Below are 27500 nucleotides of genomic sequence, written 5' to 3' on the forward strand. Positions count from 1 at the left end.
CCTGCCGGCGAGGTACTGAGCCCAGCGACTCAACAGGGGGCGCTCTCCCCCCTCCTGCAGGGAAACACACACACACACACTGGGTCTCAATACGCTGCAGGATAACATGTCTGGAGATGGTCTACAGTTCAGTCTACAGTTCAGTCTACAGCTCAGTCTATAGTTCAGTCTATAGTTCAGTCTACAGTTCAGAGTTCAGTCTACAGTTCAGTCTATAGTTCAGTCTACAGTTCAGTCTATAGTTCAGTCTATAGTTCAGTCTACAGTTCAGTTTACAGTTCAGTCTGTAGTTCAGTCTACAGTTCAGTCTATAGTTCAGTCTACAGTTCAGTCTATAGTTCAGTCTATAGTTCAGTCTATAGTTCAGTCTACAGTTCAGTCTGTAGTTCAGTCTATAGTTCAGTCTACAGTTCAGTCTGTAGTTCAGTCTACAGTTCAGTCTACAGTTCAGTCTATAGTTCAGTCTATAGTTCAGTCTACAGTCCAGTCTACAGTTCAGTCTATAGTTCAGTCTACGGTTCAGTCTACGGTTCAGTCTACGGTTCAGTCTACAGTTCAGTCTACAGTTCAGTCTACAGTTCAGTCTATAGTTCAGTCTACGGTTCAGTCTTTAGTTCAGTCTACAGTTCAGTCTATAGTTCAGTCTACGGTTCAGTCTACAGTTCAGTCTATAGTTCAGTCTACAGTTCAGTCTATAGTTCAGTCTATAGTTCAGTCTACAGTTCAGTCTATAGTTCAGTCTACGGTTCAGTCTACAGTTCAGTCTACAGTTCAGTCTACAGTTCAGTCTATAGTTCAGTCTACGGTTCAGTCTATAGTTCAGTCTACAGTTCAGTCTATAGTTCAGTCTACGGTTCAGTCTATAGTTCAGTCTACAGTTCAGTCTACAGTTCAGTCTACAGTTCAGTCTACAGTTCAGTCTATAGTTCAGTCTACGGTTCAGTCTATAGTTCAGTCTACAGTTCAGTCTACGGTTCAGTCTATAGTTCAGTCTATAGTTCAGTCTACAGTTCAGTCTATAGTTCAGTCTACAGTTCAGTCTACAGTTCAGTCTATAGTTCAGTCTACAGTTCAGTCTACGGTTCAGCCTACGGTTCAGTCTACAGTTCAGTCTACAGTTCAGTCTATAGTTCAGTCTACAGTTCAGTCTACAGTTCAGAGTTCGGTCTACAGTTCAGTCTACGGTTCAGTCTACGGTTCAGTCTACGGTTCAGTCTACAGTTCAGAGTTCAGTCTACAGTTCAGTCTACAGTTCAGTCTACAGTTCAGTCTATAGTTCAGTCTACGGTTCAGTCTACAGTTCAGTCTACAGTTCAGTCTATAGTTCAGTCTACAGTTCAGTCTACAGTTCAGTCTACAGTTCAGTCTACAGTTCAGTCTATAGTTCAGTCTACAGTTCAGTCTACAGTTCAGTCTATAGTTCAGTCTACGGTTCAGTCTACGGTTCAGTCTACGGTTCAGTCTACAGTTCAGTCTACAGTTCAGTCTACAGTTCAGTCTATAGTTCAGTCTACAGTTCAGTCTACAGTTCAGAGTTCAGTCTATAGTTCAGTCTACAGTTCAGTCTACAGTTCAGTCTACAGTTCAGTCTACAGTTCAGAGTTCAGTCTATAGTTCAGTCTACAGTTCAGTCTACAGTTCAGTCTACAGTTCAGTCTATAGTTCAGTCTACGGTTCAGTCTACGGTTCAGTCTACAGTTCAGTCTACAGTTCAGTCTACAGTTCAGTCTACAGTTCAGTCTACGGTTCGGTCTACAGTTCAGTCTACAGTTCAGTCTACGGTTCAGTCTACAGTTCAGTCTATAGTTCAGTCTACAGTTCAGTCTACAGTTCAGAGTTCGGTCTACAGTTCAGTCTACAGTTCAGTCTACGGTTCAGTCTACAGTTCAGTCTACAGTTCAGTCTACAGTTCAGTCTATAGTTCAGTCTACAGTTCAGTCTACAGTTCAGTCTATAGTCCAGTCTACAGTTCAGTCTACAGTTCAGTCTACAGTTCAGTCTACAGTTCAGTCTACAGTTCACAGTTCAGTCTACAGTTCAGTCTACAGTTCAGTCTACAGTTCAGAGTTCGGTCTACAGTTCAGTCTACAGGTCAGTCTATAGTTCAGTCTACAGCTCAGTCTACAGTTCACAGTTCAGTCTACAGTTCAGTCTACAGTTCAGTCTACAGTTCAGTCTATAGTTCAGTCTACAGCTCAGTCTATAGTTCACAGTTCAGTCTACAGTTCAGTCTACAGGTCAGTCTATAGTTCAGTCTACAGCTCAGTCTACAGTTCACAGTTCAGTCTACAGTTCAGTCTACAGTTCAGTCTACAGTTCAGTCTATAGTTCAGTCTACAGCTCAGTCTATAGTTCAGTCTATAGTTCAGTCTATAGTTCAGTCTACAGTTCAGTCTACAGTTCAGTCTACAGTTCAGTCTACAGTTCAGTCTATAGTTCAGTCTATAGTTCAGTCTACAGGTCAGTCTATAGTTCAGTCTACAGGTCAGTCTATAGTTCAGTCTACAGCTCAGTCTATAGTTCAGTCTATAGTTCAGTCTACAGGTCAGTCTATAGTTCAGTCTATAGTTCAGTCTACAGCTCAGTCTATAGTTCAGTCTATAGTTCAGTCTATAGTTCAGTCTACAGGTCAGTCTATAGTTCAGTCTACAGTTCAGTCTATAGTTCACAGGTCAGTCTATAGTTCAGTCTACAGGTCAGTCTATAGTTCAGTCTACAGTTCAGTCTATAGTTCAGTCTACAGCTCAGTCTATAGTTCAGTCTACAGTTCAGTCTACAGTTCAGTCTACAGTTCAGTCTATAGTTCAGTCTACAGTTCAGTCTATAGTTCAGTCTACAGGTCAGTCTATAGTTCAGTCTACAGTTCAGTCTATAGTTCACAGGTCAGTCTATAGTTCAGTCTACAGGTCAGTCTATAGTTCAGTCTACAGGTCAGTCTATAGTTCAGTCTACAGCTCAGTCTATAGTTCAGTCTACAGTTCAGTCTACAGTTCAGTCTACAGGTCAGTCTATAGTTCAGTCTACAGGTCAGTCTATAGTTCAGTCTACAGCTCAGTCTATAGTTCAGTCTATAGTTCAGTCTACAGGTCAGTCTATAGTTCAGTCTATAGTTCAGTCTACAGCTCAGTCTATAGTTCAGTCTATAGTTCAGTCTATAGTTCAGTCTACAGGTCAGTCTATAGTTCAGTCTACAGTTCAGTCTATAGTTCACAGGTCAGTCTATAGTTCAGTCTACAGGTCAGTCTATAGTTCAGTCTACAGTTCAGTCTATAGTTCAGTCTACAGCTCAGTCTATAGTTCAGTCTACAGTTCAGTCTACAGTTCAGTCTACAGTTCAGTCTATAGTTCAGTCTACAGGTCAGTCTATAGTTCAGTCTACAGTTCAGTCTATAGTTCACAGGTCAGTCTATAGTTCAGTCTACAGGTCAGTCTATAGTTCAGTCTACAGGTCAGTCTATAGTTCACAGGTCAGTCTATAGTTCAGTCTACAGGTCAGTCTATAGTTCAGTCTACAGGTCAGTCTACAGGTCAGTCTATAGTTCAGTCTACAGTTCAGTCTACAGTTCACAGGTCAGTCTATAGTTCAGTCTACAGGTCAGTCTATAGTTCAGTCTACAGTTCAGTCTACAGTTCACAGGTCAGTCTATAGTTCAGTCTACAGGTCAGTCTATAGTTCAGTCTACAGTTCAGTCTATAGTTCAGTCTACAGTTCAGTCTACAGTTCACAGGTCAGTCTATAGTTCAGTCTACAGTTCAGTCTATAGTTCAGTCTACAGTTCAGTCTACAGTTCAGTCTACAGTTCAGTCTACAGTTCAGTCTACAGTTCAGTCTATAGTTCAGTCTACAGTTCAGTCTACAGTTCAGTCTACAGTTCAGTCTATAGTTCAGTCTACAGTTCAGTTTATAGTTCAGTCTACAGTTCAGTCTATAGTTCAGTCTACAGTTCAGTCTACAGTTCACAGGTCAGTCTATAGTTCAGTCTACAGGTCAGTCTATAGTTCAGTCTACAGGTCAGTCTATAGTTCAGTCTACAGGTCAGTCTATAGTTCAGTCTACAGTTCAGTCTACAGTTCAGTCTACAGTTCACAGGTCAGTCTATAGTTCAGTCTACAGGTCAGTCTACAGTTCAGTCTATAGTTCAGTCTATAGTTCAGTCTACAGTTCAGTCTACAGTTCAGTCTATAGTTCAGTCTATAGTTCAGTCTATAGTTCAGTCTACGGTTCAGTCTATAGTTCAGTTTATAGTTCAGTCTACAGTTCAGTCTATAGTTCAGTCTACAGTTCAGTCTACAGTTCAGTCTATAGTTCAGTCTATAGTTCAGTCTACAGTTCAGTCTACAGTTCAGTCTATAGTTCAGTCTATAGTCCAGTCTACAGTCCAGTCTACAGGTCAGTCTATATCTATGTTCAGACCTGGTGCAGCAGGTTGTGTGAGCGGATCTCCAGCGCCTGGATCTTTGCGAGCAGCTTCATGTCCTCCACCTCGTAGTCTGGGATGATTTTGAATCCGTACTCGTCGTGGTCTCTGAACACAGTAAACAGTAACTGTCCTGTTTTTACGTTTCTTCATCAATAATCATCAAGCTAATAAACAATAAGTGTTCCTGTTATTTTGTCCACCGTGGTGTCTGATGTTTGTACCTGTTTGTGTTGAGCTTGATGACGCTCTTCAGCTCTCCTTTCAGAGCGTCTTCGATCATCTTCTGGACGGCCTCCTGCTGGACCGGATCCAGAGATTTGTTCTCCTGCAGCTTCCTCAGGACGCCCAGGTAACGGCTCTCCACCTGACAGTTACTGGCCTCCAGGTAGGCGCACTGCAGCCAATGAGAGGACAGAAACTGAAACACCGCGCCGTCCTACGAGTCCTGAACGCATCATCTCTGCCCTTCTTCACAAGAGGAGAACTTTTAAAGCCCTAATCTGAATTAATCTGGTGTTTAAAGACGATATAAAATAAATATATAACTAAAACAAAACTAATGCAAAATCAATATTCTGTTCAGCATATTATCATCATCATGGCCGCCAGTTTACTGAGAGGTTTATTAGATTTTTACTGACACATTTTGGTCCGGTATCATGTTGCAGCTGTAATATTCTCTCTAATATCTCTGATGGTCACATGACGCCTCTCATATATCTGCTGTCTGTATTTCAGCTCATTGACTCCACCAGCAGAAGAACAAACAAATCAATGTTATCTATGAGATATTTTATATATTTCTCAAGAACTGCTCATCCAAACAACATTTCCCCAACAACACACACACACAGGTGAGGATGAGGAGGTGAAGATGAGGAGGTGAAGATGAGGAGGTGAAGATGAGGAGGTGAGGATGAGGAGGTGAAGATGAGGAGGTGAAGATGAGGAGGTGAAGATGAGGAGGTGACCTTCATCAGGATTTATTAGTTCAGGCAGAGTTTGTTGAAAGTGAACAAACCCGACTGAGTTGAAATAAAATAATTATTATTAATAATTAATAATAATTGATATATGATCTATTACATTAATAACATGTTGCAGCATGTTGAGAGACGAGGACCAGTGAAAGTAACGGAGCTGGTGTCCAGTGTTCCCAGTCAGACTGACCTTCACCAGTAGACTCTTCTCCTGCTCGGAGCTGCTCCTCCACAGTCTGGTCAGCTGGTAGATCTCAGAGTTCAGAAACTTGTTCTGGGTCTTATAAGCCTCGATGTCGTCCTGACGACCAGAAACACAGCGAGACCAGTTTAACCAGTTTAACCAGTTTAACCAGTTTAACCAGCTTCACATGAAAGTTCAACAAGATGCTTTAAATGTGAGATGAAATATATAAAACAAACAGTCGTTCATTTGTTATTGATCCAGTTGTTGAGTCAGCTGTTGCTGTTGTGTGTTAGTGAACGAGTGTGTGCTAGTGAACGAGTGTGTGTTAGTGAACGAGTGTGCAGGACGTCGTGCTGCTGCTTCTGTGTTAACAGTGTTAACATGTATAACAGCTTCGTAGACTGTATGTTGTATATGAGTCGTGTATTTGATTCGTTCATTAATACTTGTTTACGTCTGTGAATGTTTCCTGCATCACATGATGAGCTTTCTGCTACTTTATATGTTTCTTTATACTAAGAAAACACAGGAAACACGTTTAAGTCATGTGACATGTTGTCTGTTGTTGATGAGAACATAAATCTGTTCATAGAACAATGTTATAAATCTGAATTTAACTTGCTGCAGGGTTAAAAGCTGTTAAAAGATGTTAAACATGTTTACAGAAGCAGCCTGAACACCGATCAGGTGTTTGTTTTTGTTTTATTGACGTATTAAATCGTCCTCTATGATGTAATAATGATGTGGTTTGTTGTTGTTTTACTCGTCAGCTGTTTCTAAATAATCAAACACCTGATTCTTCATTTAATAATCAATATTAAGATATTCAAGCTGTGATTAGTTAATCAATCATAACTCCTGAACTGATCATTATGTTCAGTAATCAATTCACTTCTTGTTGTATGAAAAGGAAACAAACCTGAAGCCATCAGTTAGCTGTGATGCTAACATGCTAAATATTGGATTATTGATAAGCCTGATAGACGCATTGATGATCACCTTGAGGTTCTCGATCTGCTGCTGAAGCCGTTTGAAGGTCTGAGAGTCCGAAGCGCCGCCGCAGGACGAGGCGGAGAGCCGCGGGTCGGACATGCAGGAGGTCACCTGATCACACAGCTTAATGATCACCTGACAGGAAACAACATGATCAGTCAGAAACACCGTCAGCTGTAAGGAAGCACGTCACATGACCACAGATAACAGGAAGCACGTCACATGACCACAGATAACAGCAGGACTCTGTGGAGCTCCTTTAACGTGGATCAATGTGAAGGCCGGTCTGATACCAGCAGAAGCTCCTGGTTGGATGTTGACGTCACATTAAAACTCATCATCATCATCATCATCATCATCATCATCATCATCGACTCTGCTGCTGTTAGTTTTCTCTGAACCGGAGCAAAGTCGGGTTGTGATTGCGTCACTCGTACTAAACATCACATCTGCAGGAAGAACGATAATAAACATAAAACCATTAAACCACCAGTCAAACCATCAACATACTGGAAACCTGTTGGATTCGTCTCCTGTGATCATTGAGGTCATAAATGTTTCTGATGTTTTATTTCTCTTCAAAGTAAAATAATGTGATTTATTTAAACTGCTGCCAGTGAAGAGTCACATGACGACTTCCTGCAGATCACAGGAACGACCAGATCTCAGCTCTAATGCTCCGTGTACTCTCATCTGGGAACATCTGGGAACATCTGGGAACATTTGAGAACATTTGGGAACATCTGAGAACATTTGGGAACATCTGGGAACATTTGGGAACATTTGGGAACATCTGGGAACATTTGGGAACATTTGGGAACATCTGGGAACATCTGGGAACATTTGAGAACATTTGGGAACATCTGAGAACATTTGGGAACATCTGGGAACATTTGGGAACATTTGGGAACATCTGGGAATAGTTTTGCTCGTCTATGACATCATGTTTGTTGGCAGGTGAGATTCGTCCGTCAGTTACCGCCACACCAAACGCCACGATTGGTCCAAACCACAAGCAGCTGCTGACTGATAAACAGTTTCCATGACGAACTAATTTCACACTTTTAATCACTTCTATTGTTTATGACACAATGAGACGAGCAGTTCAAACACTTTGTAAAGACGATAATAAACATAGATCATAAAGGATCAGCGAGTCAGTGTGAAGACGACGGCGTGTTTGTGTGGTGACGACGGCGTGTTTGTGTGAAGACGACGTGTTTGTGTGGTGACGACGGCGTGTTTGTGTGAAGACGACGGCGTGTTTGTGTGAAGACGACGGCGTGTTTGTGTGGTGACGACGGCGTGTTTGTGTGAAGACGACGGCGTGTTTGTGTGGTGACGACGGCGTGTTTGTGTGAAGACGACGGCGTGTTTGTGTGAAGACGACGGCGTGTTTGTGTGAAGACGACGTGTTTGTGTGAAGACGACGGCGTGTTTGTGTGGTGACGACGGCGTGTTTGTGTGAAGACGACGTGTTTGTGTGGTGACGACGGCGTGTTTGTGTGAAGACGACGGCGTGTTTGTGTGAAGACGACGGCGTGTTTGTGTGGTGACGACGGCGTGTTTGTGTGAAGACGACGGCGTGTTTGTGTGAAGACGACGGCGTGTTTGTGTGGTGACGACGGCGTGTTTGTTTGAAGACGACGGCGTGTTTGTGTGAAGACGACGGCGTGTTTGTGTGGTGACGACGGCGTGTTTGTGTGAAGATGACGGCGTGTTTGTGTGAAGACGACGGCGTGTTTGTGTGGTGACGACGGCGTGTTTGTGTGGTGACGACGGCGTGTTTGTGTGAAGATGACGGCGTGTTTGTGTGGTGACGACGGCGTGTTTGTGTGAAGACGACGGCGTGTTTGTGTGGTGACGACGGCGTGTTTGTGTGAAGACGACGGCGTGTTTGTGTGGTGACGACGGCGTGTTTGTGTGAAGACGACGGCGTGTTTGTGTGAAGACGACGGCGTGTTTGTGTGAAGACGACGGCGTGTTTGTGTGAAGACGACGGCGTGTTTGTGTGAAGACGACGGCGTGTTTGTGTGGTGACGACGGCGTGTTTGTGTGAAGACGACGGCGTGTTTGTGTGAAGACGACGGCGTGTTTGTGTGGTGACGACGGCGTGTTTGTGTGAAGACGACGGCGTGTTTGTGTGAAGACGACGGCGTGTTGGTGTGGTGACGACGGCGTGTTTGTGTGGTGACAACGGCGTGTTTGTGTGAAGACGACGGCGTGTTTGTGTGGTGACGACGGCGTGTTGGTGTGGTGACGACGGCGTGTTTGTGTGGTGACGACGGCGTGTTTGTGTGGTGACGACGGCGTGTTTGTGTGAAGACGACGGCGTGTTTGTGTGAAGACGACGGCGTGTTTGTGTGGTGACGACGGCGTGTTTGTGTGAAGACGACGGCGTGTTTGTGTGGTGACGACGGCGTGTTGGTGTGGTGACGACGGCGTGTTTGTGTGGTGACGACGGCGTGTTTGTGTGGTGACGACGGCGTGTTTGTGTGAAGACGACGGCGTGTTTGTGTGGTGACGACGGCGTGTTTGTGTGAAGACGACGGCGTGTTTGTGTGGTGACGACGGCGTGTTTGTGTGGTGACGACGGCGTGTTTGTGTGAAGACGACGGCGTGTTTGTGTGGTGACGACGGCGTGTTTGTGTGAAGACGACGGCGTGTTTGTGTGAAGACGACGGCGTGTTGGTGTGGTGACGACGGCGTGTTTGTGTGGTGACGACGGCGTGTTTGTGTGGTGACGACGGCGTGTTTGTGTGAAGACGACGGCGTGTTTGTGTGAAGACGACGGCGTGTTTGTGTGGTGACGACGGCGTGTTTGTGTGAAGACGACGGCGTGTTTGTGTGGTGACGACGGCGTGTTTGTGTGGTGACGACGGCGTGTTTGTGTGGTGACGACGGCGTGTTTGTGTGGTGACGACGGCGTGTTTGTGTGAAGACGACGGCGTGTTTGTGTGGTGACGACGGCGTGTTTGTGTGAAGACGACGGCGTGTTTGTGTGGTGACGACGGCGTGTTGGTGTGGTGACGACGGCGTGTTTGTGTGAAGACGACGGCGTGTTTGTGTGGTGACGACGGCGTGTTGGTGTGGTGACGACGGCGTGTTTGTGTGGTGACGACGGCGTGTTTGTGTGAAGACGACGGCGTGTTTGTGTGGTGACGACGGCGTGTTTGTGTGAAGACGACGGCGTGTTTGTGTGGTGACGACGGCGTGTTGGTGTGGTGACGACGGCGTGTTTGTGTGGTGACGACGGCGTGTTGGTGTGGTGACGACGGCGTGTTTGTGTGAAGACGACGGCGTGTTTGTGTGGTGACGACGGCGTGTTTGTGTGAAGACGATGGCGTGTTTGTGTGGTGACGACGGCGTGTTGGTGTGGTGACGACGGCGTGTTTGTGTGAAGACGACGGCGTGTTTGTGTGGTGACGACGGCGTGTTGGTGTGGTGACGACGGCGTGTTTGTGTGGTGACGACGGCGTGTTTGTGTGAAGACGACGGCGTGTTTGTGTGGTGACGACGGCGTGTTGGTGTGGTGACGACGGCGTGTTTGTGTGGTGACGACGGCGTGTTTATGTGAAGACGACGGCCTGTTTGTGTGAAGACGACGGCGTGTTTGTGTGAAGACGACGGCGTGTTTGTGTGGTGACGACGGCGTGTTTGTGTGAAGACGACGGCGTGTTTGTGTGGTGACGACGGCGTGTTTGTGTGAAGACGGCGTGTTTGTGTGAAGACGGCGTGTTTGTGTGAAGACGACGGCGTGTTTGTGTGGTGACGACGGCGTGTTTGTGTGGTGACGACGGCGTGTTTGCGTGAAGACGACGGCGTGTTTGTGTGGTGACGACGGCGTGTTTGTGTGAAGACGACGGCGTGTTTGTGTGGTGACGACGGCGTGTTTGCGTGAAGACGACGGCGTGTTTGTGTGGTGACGACGGCGTGTTTGTCACCTCCTGCTTGGCGTTGTTCTTCTCCATCAGCATCCTGATGTTCTGCTGCAGTTCCTCCAGCTGTGCGTCTCTCTGCGTCAGGCTCCTGCTCGTCCTCTCCGCCTCCATCTTGGCGTCCTCCAGTCGGCCGCGCAGGTCAGCCGCCTGCCGCTCGCGGTGCCGCAGCAGCTCCAGGCGCTCCTGCTCGCCCTCCACCGCCAGGAACTCGGCGCAGGTTCGCTTCTCCAGCTGAGCCGCCTCCAAGGCTTTATGGAGGAGCCACACCAGCTCCTGCAAGTCACATGACCACCGCGGGTCACGATCATCACATTCATTCATCGTCTGTTTACTATGTTCTTGTTATGAAATGACTGCACTTCCTGTTTGAGTCATGTGTCAGTTATCATCACATGACGTCATCAAGTTTATTAATATTAATATTCTTCACATGTTTTATGTGTTTCTGCTGAAACGTCCTTTATAAATGATCTAATGGACTTCCTGTTAAATAAACCAATCAATTAATAAACCAATCAATCAATCAGTGTTCTGGGGTTGATCATAACTGTTGATATTTTAAGATTAAACTCAGTTTGTTATTAGTTATTGTTTATTATATGCAGGTTTGTTATGTATAAGACATGAAAATGTGCCTTTGTTTGTTTGTTTGTTTGTGCCGTTAAACATTTTATGAAACTGTGACTATCTGAAGATGAAGCAGCGTTTCACCTGCAACGATGTGAATGTGATCACATGATCCTGCGTTATCAATACTAACATGTGATCAATGAAGCCTTCATCTGTCTGATCACTGATTGATTGATCACCTTCTGAGATTTGACCTCCTCCATCAGCATCTGTTTCTCCTGCTGGAGGCGGGACGTCCGCTCTGACGTCACGGCGTCTCTGCGGAGGACCGGCATGGTGGACGAGCTGCGGCTCTTCATCTTCCTGCTCCGCTGGCCGTCGGGCAGCGACGGCGACTCCCCGCCCTCCGCCGGGGACGTCCCGTCTGCCGGATCAGCCGATGGGAGGGGAGGGGGCGGAGTCAGAGGGGGGACGGGAGTCCTGGGGGCTGGAGGGACTGACATGAGACAGTGAGGGTTAATAATATATTAATCACATGTCAACACCAACAACTCCCAGATCACCTCCCTCACTTCCTGTCGACGACATAAGGCCACGCCCCCAGGCTGCCTCATTAAGTCACGTGATGTTATTGGGCTCAAACAGACTTTTTCCCTCAGACTTTGTGACAGATTCGACCTCCAGAGGTCCAGAGGAGCCGCGTCATCCGGAGGGCCGAACAGGAAGTGGAGGTCTCTACTGCGCTCGCTCTGTGGAAGAACATTTCTGTCTTCATGCGTCACTGAGCAGCTTTCATATGAACCGACGGAGCTTCTGAACTCTTCATCATCTGACTTTAAGACTCCAAAGAAACTACAAACAGACATGAAGGAGGATTTCTGTCCCTCTGACAGTGTCATTCATGTCATATCCATACAGTCGAGAAGTTATTACTGGTGTTTGGTTATTGTACGTACTGGTAGTGTTGGGGGGGTCTGCAGGGTTCGGGGGGGTCCACGGTGGAGCCTCCACATGAAACACACTCTGACTGCACTCCTGAGACGATCTCTTACGGAGACTGTGGACCGAGTTCCTGTACGAGACGCAACTTTAGTTACATCAACACATCAAATATCAACCACTGATCATCTATACACAACCATTACTGCAGTAAAAGTACATAAGTATTATGAGCTTGATGTAGTTAAAGTATTACAGTAAAAGTACATAAGTATTATGAGCTTGATGTAGTTAAAGTATTGCAGTAAAAGTACATAAGTATTATGAGCTTGATGTAGTTAAAGTATTACAGTAAAAGTACATAAGTATTATGAGCTTGATGTAGTTAAAGTACTGCAGTAAAAGTACATAAGTATTATGAGCTTGATGTAGTTAAAGTATTACAGTAAAAGTACATAAGTATTATGAGCTTGATGTAGTTAAAGTACTGCAGTAAAAGTACATAAGTATTATGAGCTTGATGTAGTTAAAGTATTGCAGTAAAAGTACATAAGTATTATGAGCTTGATGTAGTTAAAGTATTGCAGTAAAAGTACATAAGTATTATGAGCTTGATGTAGTTAAAGTATTGCAGTAAAAGTACATAAGTATTATGAGCTTGATGTAGTTAAAGTATTGCAGTAAAAGTACATAAGTATTATGAGCTTGATGTAGTTAAAGTATTGCAGTAAAAGTACATAAGTATTATGAGCTTGATGTAGTTAAAGTATTGCAGTAAAAGTACATAAGTATTATGAGCTTGATGTAGTTAAAGTATTGCAGTAAAAGTACATAAGTATTATGAGCTTGATGTAGTTAAAGTATTGCAGTAAAAGTACATAAGTATTATGAGCTTGATGTTGTTAAAGTATTGCAGTAAAAGTACATAAGTATTATGAGCTTGCTGTAGTTAAAGTATTGCAGTAAAAGTACATAAGTATTATGAGCTTGCTGTAGTTAAAGTATTGCAGTAAAAGTACATAAGTATTATGAGCTTGATGTAGTTAAAGTATTGCAGTAAAAGTACATAAGTATTATGAGCTTGATGTAGTTAAAGTATTGCAGTAAAAGTACATAAGTATTATGAGCTTGATGTAGTTAAAGTATTGCAGTAAAAGTAGTGGTTTGGTCCCTCTGACTGATATATTATTATATATGACATCATTAGATTATTAATAGTGAAGCATCAGTGTTAGAGCAGCATGTTACTGTTGTAGCTGCTGGAGGTGGAGCTAGTTTACACTACTTTATATACAGTTAGCTAGTTTAGTCCAGTGGTTCCCAACCTAGGGGTCGGGCCCCTCCAAAGGGTCAGCAGATAAATCTGAGGGGTGGTGAGATGATTAATGGGAGAGGAAAGAAGAAAAAACAAAGTTCTGATACACAAATCTGTTTTCAGTTTTTGGACTTTTTCTCTAATCTTTGATTTTTGCTGAAATATTGGATCATTTGAACATTTATTGAAATGAAAGCATGTGAGAAGTTTAGAGAGAAAAATCACTATTTGGTGGAGCTGTTAACAACTCATAGACATGTGAAATGTGACCCCGACTACACACTGCTTTTTGTAAGACGTCAAAAGACAAAAAGGTTGGAAACCACTGGTTTCATCTTTAACAATGTGTTGTATTTTAAAAGCTTGTTATATTATCCATTGTGTCAAATCTTCATCTGAAAAGTAACTAAAGCTGTCAAATAAATGTAGTGGAGTAGAAAGTACAATATTTCCCTCTGAAATGTAGAAAGTAGCATCACATGGAAATACTCAAGTAAAGTACAAGTACCTCAAACTGTACTTAAATACAGTACTTGAGTAAAAGTACTCAGTTACTTTGTGCTGCTGTAAAAACACAGCGAGTCACTCACTGGATCTGGATGAGCGGATGTTTGATTGACATGTTGGCGAGCGGCGTTCGTTGTGACGGGACGTTGGCCGCCTCCTCCCCCACCAGGCCCAGCGGGCTCTTCAACACCGGCAGGAAGTCGTCTGCAGAAACAGGAAACAGAAACCAGTTCATTACAATAAAACACTGCTGGAGCCAAAATTATGATTCTGACATGAACTTTTCTGTTGATGGATTTTAGATAAATATAATGAAATATGGAGATTAGAGTTGTGGATTAACTGGGATTATAACTTCCTGTCCGTCATGTGATCAGAATCACGTTCAGACGGACGAGAAAGTTTAAACACAAACAACAACGTCTGTCAGTCGTCACTCTGCAGTCATGTGATTATTTACTTCAGTACCTACATTACAGGTCCTAATCCCAGTAATCCCAGTGATCCCAGTGATCCCAGTGATCCCAGTAATCCCAGTAATCCCAGTGATCCCAGTGATCCCAGTAATCCCAGTGATCCGAGTAACGCTCTGTTACTTTGACAGTGGTGTCAGATTATCATCTTAAATAAAACACAAACTAAATGGATTTTTTTGTTGTTGTTTTACATCAGTGATGTTAAACAGTATTGATTATTAATGTGTGACATCATCAGATCAAACACTTAGAAGATCCATTTACACGTTTTTATGTTTTTATATGTTTTTAATTGTTTTTAATTGTTTTTAATTGTTTTTATATGTTTTTAATTGTTTTTAATTGTTTTTAATTGTTTTTAATTGTTTTTAATTGTTTTTATATGTTTTTAATTGTTTTTAATTGTTTTTATGTTTTTATGTTTTTAATTGTTTTTATATGTTTTTAATTGTTTTTAATTGTTTTTATGTTTTTATATGTTTTTATGTTTTTAATTGTTTTTATGTTTTTATATGTTTTTATATGTTTTTATGTTTTTATATGTTTTTATGTTTTTATGTTTTTAATTGTTTTTATATGTTTTTAATTGTCTTTGTGTCTCCAGCAGTGCTTCAGGCTGTTAACAGCATTTTATTATCTATTGTTTTGTTTTGTTGTTGAAGGGTTTCTGTGTTTTGCTGAGTCAGACGAGTCGGGACTCGAGCTGAATACCTGAGAAGCAGGTGAGACGTCAGACAACAAGCCGAACATGAACTTTATAAGTTGATGTTTATTCAGTCTGAGAGGAAACACGTCCTGCAGGATTTATATTTAGTGAGTCAGTGTTTCCTCTCATTCAGCCGCCTGCAGCTGATCTACTGTCACACCGACATCACATCCTGTCGGCTGCGTCCTGCTGATGATGTCACTGATGATGATGTCACAGCAGCCCTGAAGTCCTCGGTTTATCACAAGAAAAGCGTGTTTATACATATCAGCTCTTTAAAAACTACATTAACCATTTGGAGAAAAACTTTATTTTACTGGAGATGTTCTGAGCAGGAGGATCCTTAAACTTCTTCATTCTTTCAGTCACTACATGATGAAATAAAACTCGTCTGTTGTCGGTTTGCGTGTCTGGACTTGAACAAAGATCCTCAGTGAGGGAAGAAGCTCCACTCTGTAACAGCGCTGAGGGGGACTGGTGGGGTACTAGTGGGGGACTGGTGGGGGACAAGTGGAGGACAGGTGGGGGACAGGTGGGGGACTGGTGGGGGACTGGTGGGGGACAGGTGGAGGACAGATGGAGGACTGGTGGGGGACTGGTGGAGGACAGGCGAAGGACTGGTGGGGGACTGGTGGAGGACAGGTGGGGGACTGGTGGAGCAGCACAAACACAGTGAAACCAGTTTGTTTTGAAGGTTTTCTGATCAGCTGATCAAACATTAATCCGTCTTTGTTCCTGCAGATTAAATCTGATTAAAACAAAGCAGCAGCTTGTTAACGATTAACTGTTGTTTCAATGTGCTGGAAGAACTCAGAACCTTTACTGCAGTAAAAGTACATAAGTATTATGAGCTTGATGTAGTTAAAGTATTGCAGTAAAAGTACATAAGTATTATGAGCTTGATGTAGTTAAAGTATTGCAGTAAAAGTACATAAGTATTATGAGCTTGATGTAGTTAAAGTATTGCAGTAAAAGTACATAAGTATTATGAGCTTGATGTAGTTAAAGTATTGCAGTAAAAGTACATAAGTATTATGAGCTTGATGTAGTTAAAGTATTGCAGTAAAAGTACATAAGTATTATGAGCTTGATGTAGTTAAAGTATTGCAGTAAAAGTACATAAGTATTATGAGCTTGATGTAGTTAAAGTATTGCAGTAAAAGTACATAAGTATTATGAGCTTGATGTAGTTAAAGTATTGCAGTAAAAGTACATAAGTATTATGAGCTTGATGTAGTTAAAGTATTGCAGTAAAAGTACATAAGTATTATGAGCTTGATGTAGTTAAAGTATTGCAGTAAAAGTACATAAGTATTATGAGCTTGATGTAGTTAAAGTATTGCAGTAAAAGTACATAAGTATTATGAGCTCGATGTAGTTAAAGTATTGCAGTAAAAGTACATAAGTATTATGAGCTTGATGTAGTTAAAGTATTGCAGTAAAAGTAGTGGTTTGGTCCCTCTGACTGATATATTATTATATATGACATCATTAGATTATTAATAGTGAAGCATCAGTGTTAGAGCAGCATGTTACTGTTGTAGCTGCTGGAGGTGGAGCTAGTTTACACTACTTTATATACAGTTAGCTAGTTTACACTACTTTATATACAGTTAGCTAGTTTACACTACTTTATATACAGTTAGCTAGTTTACACTACTTTATATACAGTTAGCTAGTTTACACTACTTTATATACAGTTAGCTAGTTTACACTACTTTATATACAGTTAGCTAGTTTACACTACTTTATAACAAAACACTTTAGAACTTTTACTAACAGTTCAGTTTAAAAGCAAACAGGTTCCTTTTAGTTCAAAACTCTGCTACAATAAAAATCCAAGAAAGCAACAAACAGTGTAATCTGATTACTGGGCAGATTTTATGAAGACGTTGTCGCTAACATTAGCATCTTTCAATGATCCATTGACGCTAACGTTGGTGTAGATTGTTGTGTTTTGGTTTTAAAGGCAGTAAAAGTTCAAACACTGTGAATAACAACTCCAGATATTTATATTAATAATCTACATCAACCAGTAACTTAATATTATACTGAACACACAACAAGAACAAATATTGAACTTCTTTTCATCTAAACATCTTCAGGTTCACTGTCATGAGAAGAGAAATGAGACTGTTTTCAGCTGAGTGAGTCACAGCTGGATCTGATAACATCCGTCTGTTTCTCTCTGAACTCAGCGGGTGAATCATTGAGCTCTAACGTTTCCTTCCTCATGAAACATTTGTAAAGCTGCTCAGCAGCAGCAGCAGCAGGTCAGGGGAGTCATGTGACCGCGGTGGCAGGACGGCGGATCATGTGACTGTGGGATAATCTGTCTGCGGGTCGATTATGTGATTAATAAATAATCAGAAAGACACAACAGGAAGAACTGACTGTTGATGACGTCACTGATGATGTAACTGGCTGAGTCACGCTGTGGTTCGTCAGCTGGAGCCGCTCCCTCGTCTGCAGGACGCATTTCCCAGCTCTCCCTGGGAGGAGGAGGAGGGGCGGAGTCACCGCAGGACGCGTCCACCTGTTTCTCACCTGTAGTGTTGTTTGTTTGTTTGTTTCACACCGGTAGTGTTGTTTGTTTGTTTGTTTCTCACCTGTAGGGTTGTTTGTTTGTTTGTTTCACACTGGTAGTGTTGTTTGTTTGTTTGTTTCTCACCTGTAGGGTTGTTTGTTTGTTTGTTTCTCACCTGTAGTGTTGTTTGTTTGTTTGTTTCTCACCTGTAGGTTTGTTTGTTTGTTTCTCACATGTAGTGTTGTTTGTTTGTTTGTTTCTCACCTGTAGGGTTGTTTGTTTGTTTGTTTCTCATGTGTAGTGTTGTTTGTTTGTTTGTTTCTCACCTGTAGGGTTGTTTGTTTGTTTGTTTCTCACCTGTAGGGTTGTTTGTTTGTTTCTCACCTGTAGGGTTGTTTGTTTGTTTGTTTCTCACCTGTAGTGTTGTTTGTTTGTTTCTCACCTGTAGGGTTGTTGTTGTTGTTGTTTGTGGGGTCTGGGCAGGTGTTGGTCTGTCTGTGCTGCCAGCGTTTCACCTGCAGCTGCTGCAGCCAGTAGAGCATCAGCTCCTGAGTTACAGCCTGTTTATCAGAACAGAGAAATGAAGTGAGACGTCTGTAGCTCCTCATCTCTGCTGGACGCTAGCCGCTCCAGGCTACGTTAGCCGCTACTAGCATACACACCACAGTCTGTACAGGTGCATCGTGGGTAATGTAGGCACCAGGTTTTGACAGGGAGGAAGAATGTGTGGAATAAAAAAGATGATTTCTCTGGTTCTGCTGCATAAATGTTTTAAACACGAGACTCCCTGTTTACTACTTTTATCCTGCGTCATTATGTCTGAGTGCATAAATGTTTCCACTATACATCGATCAGTCTCAACACTAAACCACTGACAGGTGACGTTCATTACATTGATTATCAATAGGTGAATATATCAGGTAAAATATCTGAGCCACTCTGACCAGGAACAAACAGTGAAGGCTGGTTGACTGGGTCAGAGCGTCTCCAGCAGGTCTTGTGGGGTCTTCCCAGTATGTACTGGTCAGTTCCTACCAAAAGTGGTCCAACGAAAGACAAGCAGTGAACCGGCGACAGGGTCCTGGCTCACTGATGCCGTTGTGGAGCGAAGGCTGGACGGTCTGGTCCGATCCCTCAGAAGAGCTACTAGAAGTTAACGCTGTCAGAGTGTCCATGCTGACCGCCGTCCACCGCCGAAACGCCTACAACGGACACGTGAGCATCAGAACTGGACCGTGGAGCAATGGAAGAAGGTTTCCTGGTCTGATGAATCACGTTTTCTTTTACCTCATGTGGACGGCCGGGGCGTGTTCGTCGTTTACATGGGGGAGAGATGGCACCAGGGTGCATTATGGGAAGAAGGCTGGTGGAGGCAGTGTGATGCTCTGAGCAACGTTCTGCTGCAGAATAAGTTCATCCTTCATGGCGGCGGTTCTTCCAGCAGGATAACGCTCTCTGCTGCACTGCAAGAACTGATCAGGACTGTTTGAGGAACATGACGAAGAGTTCAATGTTTTTCCCCAGATCTCCAACCCAGCGAGCATCTGTGGGATGTGCTGGAAAAACCAGTCTGATCCATGGAGGCTCCACCACACACCTTACAGGACTTAAAGGATCTGCTGCTGTCGTGTTGGTTCCAGAGACCAGAGGAACCTTCAGAGCTGTTTGAGTGGGACAACAGGAACCTACACAGTACGAGGCAGGTGGTTTTAATGTTATGGCTGATCGGTTTATAGTGCCCTCAATAATTCCACGATGGAACAAAAAATGTTCACTACTTTCTGCCAACAATCCCACGATGCAATGCTCCACATTTTATAGATGAGAAAATGACTCTACGGTTTATGACACTGCTGACTGAACTAGTCTGTTATACAGGAAGGAGTGAACGAGTGAATACAGACACGCATCTAACGAAGACGTCTCCACTGTGATTCGGCGCTCTGCAGAATGTAAACAGTGAGTTTAGCAGATAGACTGATCATGTAGCAAACATCTGCTACTGTAAATCCTCTACAGATCCAACATCTCAGTGATCAGTCTGACTGTTCACCACCTGAAACCGACCATAAACCTTTAATATGAAGTGTGTAACTCTGCAGGCTCCGTATGAACTCCTACCTTTAGTATGAAGGTGCGTTCAGGCGTCTTGATGTGGAAGGTGCCCCTCTCGGCCTTCAGCGGGTAGGTGAAGGTGGCGCCGCTGAGCTCCACCCGGCCGAGCGGCGCCACATCTTGCGGCGTGCGGTAGTAGAACAGCTGGTTCTTCTTCTCCTCATAGGTGAACCAGCGCTGCTTCCAGGCCCGCAGAGGCCCGCCCTGCTTCTGCAGGAAGCCGCACAGTTTGGGCTCACCTGAAGAAGAAACCGGAGGGCTGGGCCTCACCTGGTCACACAACGCCTCCATGGTGAGGGGCGGAGCCACGCTCAACGTGTCAGTCAGATGGACCAATGAAGGGGGAACCTGAGGAGAACACAGGTGGTTCTGCTGGTCAGCAGGGGGCGGAGCCTGCTGGGTGTCCAGGTGAGGAGGGGGACAAACTTCAACAGTTTTCTGGTGCTCCTGAGAACCTTCTGGTTCTGGTTGATTGTCTGAAGAAGCTGAATCTTTTGTTTTCTGTTTTTTTGTTGAAGGATCCAGCTGGTCTGGTTCCTCTGCTGGACTCTGGTGTTCCTCTGCTGGACCCTGGTGTTCCTCTGCTGGACCCTGGTGTTCCTCTGCTGGACTCTGGTGTGTCTCTGCTGGACCCTGGTGTTCCTCTGTTGGACCCTGGTGTTCCTCTGCTGGACTCTGGTGTGTCTCTGCTGGACCCTGGTGTTCCTCTGCTGGACTCTGGTGTTCCTCTGCTGGACCCTGGTGTTCCTCTGTTGGACCCTGGTGTTCCTCTGCTGGACTCTGGTGTTCCTCTGCTGGACCCTGGTGTGTCTCTGCTGGACTCTGGTGTTTGTGGGACCCGGACTGACTGACGGACTCTCTGCTCTGCTGGTCGGCGTCCTCAGAAGCTGAGATCCAATCAGCTCTTTGAAGCGTCTCCTCCTCCGCGTGGGCAGGAAGTGAGTGAGACGAGGCAGCGCTGGGATTTCCTGCCGAGCCGCTTCCATCCATCTCGCTAAAAACAGAAAGAAAACAGAGGAGGAGAAACCGTCATGATGTTTGTGTCAGATGGCAGTTTAGTGTTGGCAGGAAGAATGAAACATGAAGCTCAAACAGTTTCAACAGTTTGTTTTAAACGTGTTGAGTCGTCTGATCTTAACTGAAAATACTATAAAATAACATCAAATAAACTTTTTTTTACACGTCTGTAAAAATCTGAGAATGACAAGAACAAAAAATGAAAATAAATAACAGGATTAAAACTGCAGAAGAAGAAACACTGAGACAGAAATAAACTGAAGCTGAAGCAGTAAGTATCTACATATTAATATTAAATTAATATTTAATATTAATATTAAACTGTTTGAGCTGTTTGTAATGAAACAGAAGCTTATATGGAGTTGACAAAGTTATTCAACATTACAAATAGTTTAATTCATGTAAAACAAACAGGAAATATCTTCTTTCCTTCCTCTTGACCTGAAAAAAGTATTAATTTTACTGCTGACAGCCGCAGTAAAATATCGTCGTTCACCTGTAAACAGATACTGTGTGAAACTTTTAATCAGTTTTACTTGTAAAGGTTTATAACCTGCTGTTACTGCAGACTGACTGAACAGTGTTTCTGTTATTGTGACTTCTGAAGGAAATGATTTCCACAGTAATGAGACATAATGACAGGAAGCCGCCCCCCCCCCCCCCCCCCCCCAACACATACAGACCACAGTACCAACCCCCCCCCCCCTCCCCCCGACATATACAGACCACAGTACCAACCCCCCCCCCCCTCCCCCCAACATATACAGACCACAGTACCAACCTCCCCCCTCCCCCCGACATATACAGACCACAGTACCAACCCCCCCCAACATATACAGACAACAGTACCAACCCCCCCCCTCCCCCCAACATATACAGACCACAGTACCAACCCCCCCCCTCCCCCCGACATATACAGACCACAGTACCAACCTCCCCCCCTCCCCCCAACATATACAGACCACAGTACCAACCCCCCCCCCTCCCCCCAACATATACAGACAACAGTACCAACCCCCCCCCTCCCGCCAACATATACAGACCACAGTACCAACCCCCACCCCCTCCCCCCAACATATACAGACCACAGTACCAACCCCCCCCTCCCGCCAACATATACAGACCACAGTACCAACCCCCCCCCCTCCCCCCAACATATACAGACCACAGTACCAACCCCCCCTCCCGCCAACATATACAGACCACAGTACCAACCCCCACCCCCTCCCCCCAACATATACAGACCACAGTACCAACCCCCCCCCTCCCCCCAACACATACAGACCACAGTACCAACCCCCCCCCTCCCCCCAACACATACAGACCACAGTACCAACCTCCCCCCCTCCCCCAACATATACAGACCACAGTACCAACCTCCCCCCCTCCCCCAACATATACAGACCACAGTACCAACCCCCCCCTCCCCCCAACATATACAGACCACAGTACCAACCCCCCCCCCTCCCCCCAACATATACAGACCACAGTACCAACCTCCCCCCCTCCCCCAACATATACAGACCACAGTACCAACCTCCCCCCCTCCCCCAACATATACAGACCACAGTACCAACCCCCCCCTCCCGCCAACATATACAGACCACAGTACCAACCCCCCCCTCCCCCCAACATATACAGACCACAGTACCAACCCCCCCCTCCCCCCAACATATACAGACCACAGTACCAACCCCCCCCCCCCTCCCGCCAACATATACAGACCACAGTACCAACCCCCCCCCCCCCCCCCCCAACATATACAGACCACAGTACCAACCCCCCCTCCCCCCCGGATATGTATGATCTTCTGGTCAAAGAGTTGGTGGCCGGTCTTTTCTTGGTCCCTTAGGTAGTAGAGATAGTAGTGAATATGACCTTCAGTGATCTGCGTCCCCTTAAAAGATGGAAATCTACGTCTTGGCCACAGCAGAAGATCCGTCAGGATTCTGCAAGCGGTGGAAGATCTGACTGAACGCAGTGAACCCCTGATGCACCGCAGCAAACTGAATGATTCAGGTGTGCTGATGAAGAGTGAAGTCTGACTGATGAGCCGTGTTTATTCTGGGGTCAGTCCAACCCGAGACTGTGAAATAAGTACATTGTTCCCGCAGGAAGTTCCGCCCTCATACGCCGTGCATTGTTTGAAGGCAGAGTTTAGTCTGCTGCTCTGTCGGCTGTATGTTCAATGAAAATGTGTTTTTTTTATCTATTTTTGCTTGAACCTGCTGGATGACACCTGACTCAGCTTCTGATGTCACTGGTAGCTTAATCTGACTCACTCTTATTTTAAAAGGAAAACGTTGTTAAATGACTTTCTGCTATAAATGTTCAGATATTTTATGAGTTCTGACTGAAGCTGTGATGATGTTTTGGATTCTGCATTGTTTATGGTTTCCATGTTCTGGCTTCTGTTTGTCATGAATGAATGAGGCTACTGTGAGTTCAAACATTGTGTTACATGAACAATAGTTATAAACTGATGTAGTAACCATTTCTCATTCTTATATGCTGCAGATGTTACTGTTATTTTAAGATTTGAATGTGTAAATAGGCTGTTTCTCAGTATAAAACTATATATTTCACTAACTTAACCAACATAAAATCAAAAAGTAATAAAGTTTGTGCTCTCTCTCTCTCTCTCTCTTCATGTAGTAAAAGTATCAGCAGTAAAAGTACACGAGCTTCATGTAGTAAAAGTATCAGCAGTAAAAGTACACGAGTTTCATGTAGTAAAAGTATCAGCAGTAAAAGTACACGAGCTTCATGTAGTAAAAGTATCTGCAGTAAAAGTACACAAGCTTCATGTAGTAAAAGTATCTGCAGTAAAAGTACACGAGCTTCATGTAGTAAAAGTATCTGCAGTAAAAGTACACGAGCTTCATGTAGTAAAAGTATCAGCAGTAAAAGTACACAAGCTTCATGTAGTAAAAGTATCTGCAGTAAAAGTACACGAGCTTCATGTAGTAAAAGTATCAGCAGTAAAAGTACACAAGCTTCATGTAGTAAAAGTATCAGCAGTAAAAGTACACGTGTAATCTGTAAAGTATAATGTATAAAGTGAAGTACTGGACTGAAAGTACACATTCTGCTGGGTTTACCTGTGTTCACCTGGAGGGGCGGGGCCTCGCTGCTGCTGCGTGTGATTGACAGCTGAAGGAGTGTCAGTGTGAAGAAAATAAAGTCAGTGAGTCAAACTGTGAGACTGCTGCTGTTTACCTGTAGTTGTTGTTGTTGTTGTTGTTTACTTCTTCTTCTTTAGTGTCTGTTGTGGTTGTTTGTGTCTCTTTATCCATATTTCTTCTCCTTTCTCTTCCTGACTCGTGCCTCCAGCCGGTTCTCCGCTCCTTTCTGCTCGACAAGTCAAACACCGCGATAACACACGCGACTTCCGGTATTCAATTTCAAAATAATAGCCAAAAAAGGATAGAAAAAAGGTTAATGGTCCTAACTTTTCAAAATAAAACCATTTCCCCAGAACTGATTACAGTCATTATTGATTATCTATTGGCAGGAGTTTAGTAGAAATACACACACACACACAGGTAGAAACACACACACACAGGTAGAAACACACACACAGGTAGAAATACACACACACAGGTAGAAACACACACAGGTAGAAATACACACACACAGGTAGAAACACACACACACAGGTAGAAACACACACACACAGGTAGAAACACACACACAGGTAGAAACACACACACACAGGTAGAAACACACACACAGGTAGAAACACACACACACAGGTAGAAACACACACACACAGGTAGAAACACACACACAGGTAGAAACACACACACACAGGTAGAAATACACACACACAGGTAGAAACACACACAGGTAGAAACACACACACACAGGTAGAAATACACACACACACAGGTAGAAACACACACACACAGGTAGAAATACACACACAGGTAGAAATACACACACAGGTAGAAATACACACACAGGTATAAACACACACACACAGGTAGAAACACACACACAGGTAGAAACACACACACAGGTAGAAACACACACAGGTAGAAACACACACACAGGTAGAAACACACACACACAGGTAGAAATACACACACAGGTAGAAACACACACACACAGGTAGAAACACACACACAGGTAGAAACACACACACAGGTAGAAACACACACACACAGGTAGAAATACACACAGGTAGAAATACACACACACAGGTAGAAACACACACACACAGGTAGAAATACACACACACAGGTAGAAACACACACACACAGGTAGAAATACACACACACAGGTAGAAATACACACAGGTAGAAATACACACACACAGGTAGAAACACACACACAGGTAGAAATACACACACACAGGTAGAAACACACACACACAGGTAGAAATACACACACAGGTAGAAACACACACAGGTAAAAACACACACACAGGTAGAAACACACACACACAGGTAGAAATACACACACAGGTAGAAACACACACAGGTAGAAACACACACACACAGGTAGAAATACACACACAGGTAGAAACACACACAGGTAGAAACACACACACACAGGTAGAAACACACACACACAGGTAGAAACACACACACAGGTAGAAATACACACACAGGTAGAAACACACACACAGGTAGAAACACACACACACAGGTAGAAATACACACACAGGTAGAAACACACACACAGGTAGAAATACACACACAGGTAGAAACACACACACACAGGTAGAAATACACACACAGGTAGAAATACACACACAGGTAGAAACACACACACAGGTAGAAATACACACACAGGTAGAAACACACACACACAGGTAGAAATACACACACAGGTAGAAACACACACACAGGTAGAAACACACACACACAGGTAGAAACACACACACACAGGTAAAAACACACACACAGGTAGAAACACACACACACAGGTAGAAACACACACACACAGGTAAAAACACACACAGGTAAAAACACACACACAGGTAGAAACACACACACAGGTAGAAACACACACACAGGTAGAAACACACACACACAGGTAGAAATACACACACAGGTAGAAACACACACACAGGTAGAAACACACACACAGGTAGAAACACACACACACAGGTAGAAACACACACACAGGTAGAAACACACACACACAGGTAGAAATACACACAGGTAGAAATACACACACACAGGTAGAAATACACACACAGGTAGAAACACACACACACACAGGTAGAAACACACACACAGGTAGAAATACACACACAGGTAGAAACACACACACACAGGTAGAAACACACACAGGTAGAAATACACACACACAGGTAGAAACACACACACACAGGTAGAAACACACACACAGGTAGAAACGCACACACAGGTAGAAACACACACAGGTAGAAACACACACACAGGTAGAAACACACACAGGTAGAAACACACACACAGGTAGAAACACACACAGGTAGAAACACACACACACAGGTAAAAACACACACACAGGTAGAAACACACACACACAGGTAGAAACACACACAGGTAGAAACACACACACACAGGTAGAAACACACACACAGGTAGAAACACACACACAGGTAGAAACACACACAGGTAGAAATACACACACACAGGTAGAAACACACACAGGTAGAAACACACACAGGTAGAAACACACACACACAGGTAGAAACACACACAGGTAGAAATACACACACACAGGTAGAAACACACACACACAGGTAGAAACACACACACACAGGTAGAAATACACACACAGGTAAAAACACACACACAGGTAGAAACACACACACAGGTAGAAACACACACACACAGGTAGAAACACACACACAGGTAAAAACACACACACAGGTAGAAACACACACAGGTAGAAACACACACACACAGGTAGAAACACACACAGGTAGAAACACACACACACAGGTAGAAACACACACACAGGTAGAAACACACACACAGGTAGAAACACACACAGGTAGAAATACACACACACAGGTAGAAACACACACAGGTAGAAACACACACAGGTAGAAACACACACACACAGGTAGAAATACACACACACAGGTAGAAATACACACACACAGGTAGAAACACACACACACAGGTAGAAATACACACACAGGTAGAAACACACACACAGGTAGAAACACACACACAGGTAGAAACACACACACACACAGGTAGAAACACACACACACAGGTAGAAATACACACACAGGTAGAAATACACACACACAGGTAAAAACACACACAGGTAGAAATACACACACACACAGGTAGAAACACACACACACACAGGTAGAAATACACACACAGGTAGAAACACACACACACAGGTAGAAATACACACACAGGTAGAAACACACACAGGTAGAAACACACACACAGGTAGAAACACACACACACAGGTAGAAATACACACACAGGTAGAAATACACACACACAGGTAGAAATACACACACACAGGTAGAAACACACACACACAGGTAGAAATACACACACACAGGTAGAAATACACACACACAGGTAGAAATACACACACACACAGGTAGAAACACACACACACACAGGTAGAAATACACACACAGGTAGAAACACACACAGGTAAAAACACACACACAGGTAGAAACACACACACACACAGGTAGAAATACACACACAGGTAGAAACACACACAGGTAAAAACACACACACAGGTAGAAACAAACACACAGGTAGAAACACACACACACAGGTAGAAACACACACAGGTAGAAACACACACACAGGTAGAAATACACACACAGG

General features: G+C 43.9%; 1 protein-coding gene across 3 annotated transcripts in view; it reads right to left on the reverse strand.

Moving 5' to 3' along the window:
- The window catches only part of tbc1d2 (TBC1 domain family, member 2), a 49900-nt gene that overhangs the window by 18894 nt on the left and 3506 nt on the right, over nt 1–27500 (reverse strand). For 2 of the 3 annotated variants that reach the window (XM_042419808.1, XM_042419807.1), the window contains exons 2-13: nt 23914–24045; nt 19684–20671; nt 18005–18122; nt 13937–14057; nt 12049–12164; nt 11332–11588; nt 10526–10795; nt 6588–6716; nt 5592–5702; nt 4643–4815; nt 4415–4526; nt 1–54 (exon numbers count right to left, since the gene is read on the reverse strand). The exon at nt 1–54 is cut by the window's left edge and continues 147 nt beyond it. In XM_042419808.1, coding sequence (XP_042275742.1) covers nt 1–54; nt 4415–4526; nt 4643–4815; nt 5592–5702; nt 6588–6716; nt 10526–10795; nt 11332–11588; nt 12049–12164; nt 13937–14057; nt 18005–18122; nt 19684–20671; nt 23914–23990 — 2526 coding nt within the window. In that variant the 5' untranslated portion in view covers nt 23991–24045. Of the gene's footprint in view, nt 55–4414; nt 4527–4642; nt 4816–5591; nt 5703–6587; nt 6717–7091; nt 7266–10525; nt 10796–11331; nt 11589–12048; nt 12165–13936; nt 14058–18004; nt 18123–19683; nt 20672–23913; nt 24046–27500 lie in introns of those variants that run through there. The other variant, XM_042419809.1, reaches the window with a different exon arrangement.

The sequence above is a fragment of the Thunnus maccoyii genome, chromosome 8, assembly GCF_910596095.1.
Source record: "Thunnus maccoyii chromosome 8, fThuMac1.1, whole genome shotgun sequence".
NCBI lineage: Eukaryota > Metazoa > Chordata > Actinopteri > Scombriformes > Scombridae > Thunnus > Thunnus maccoyii.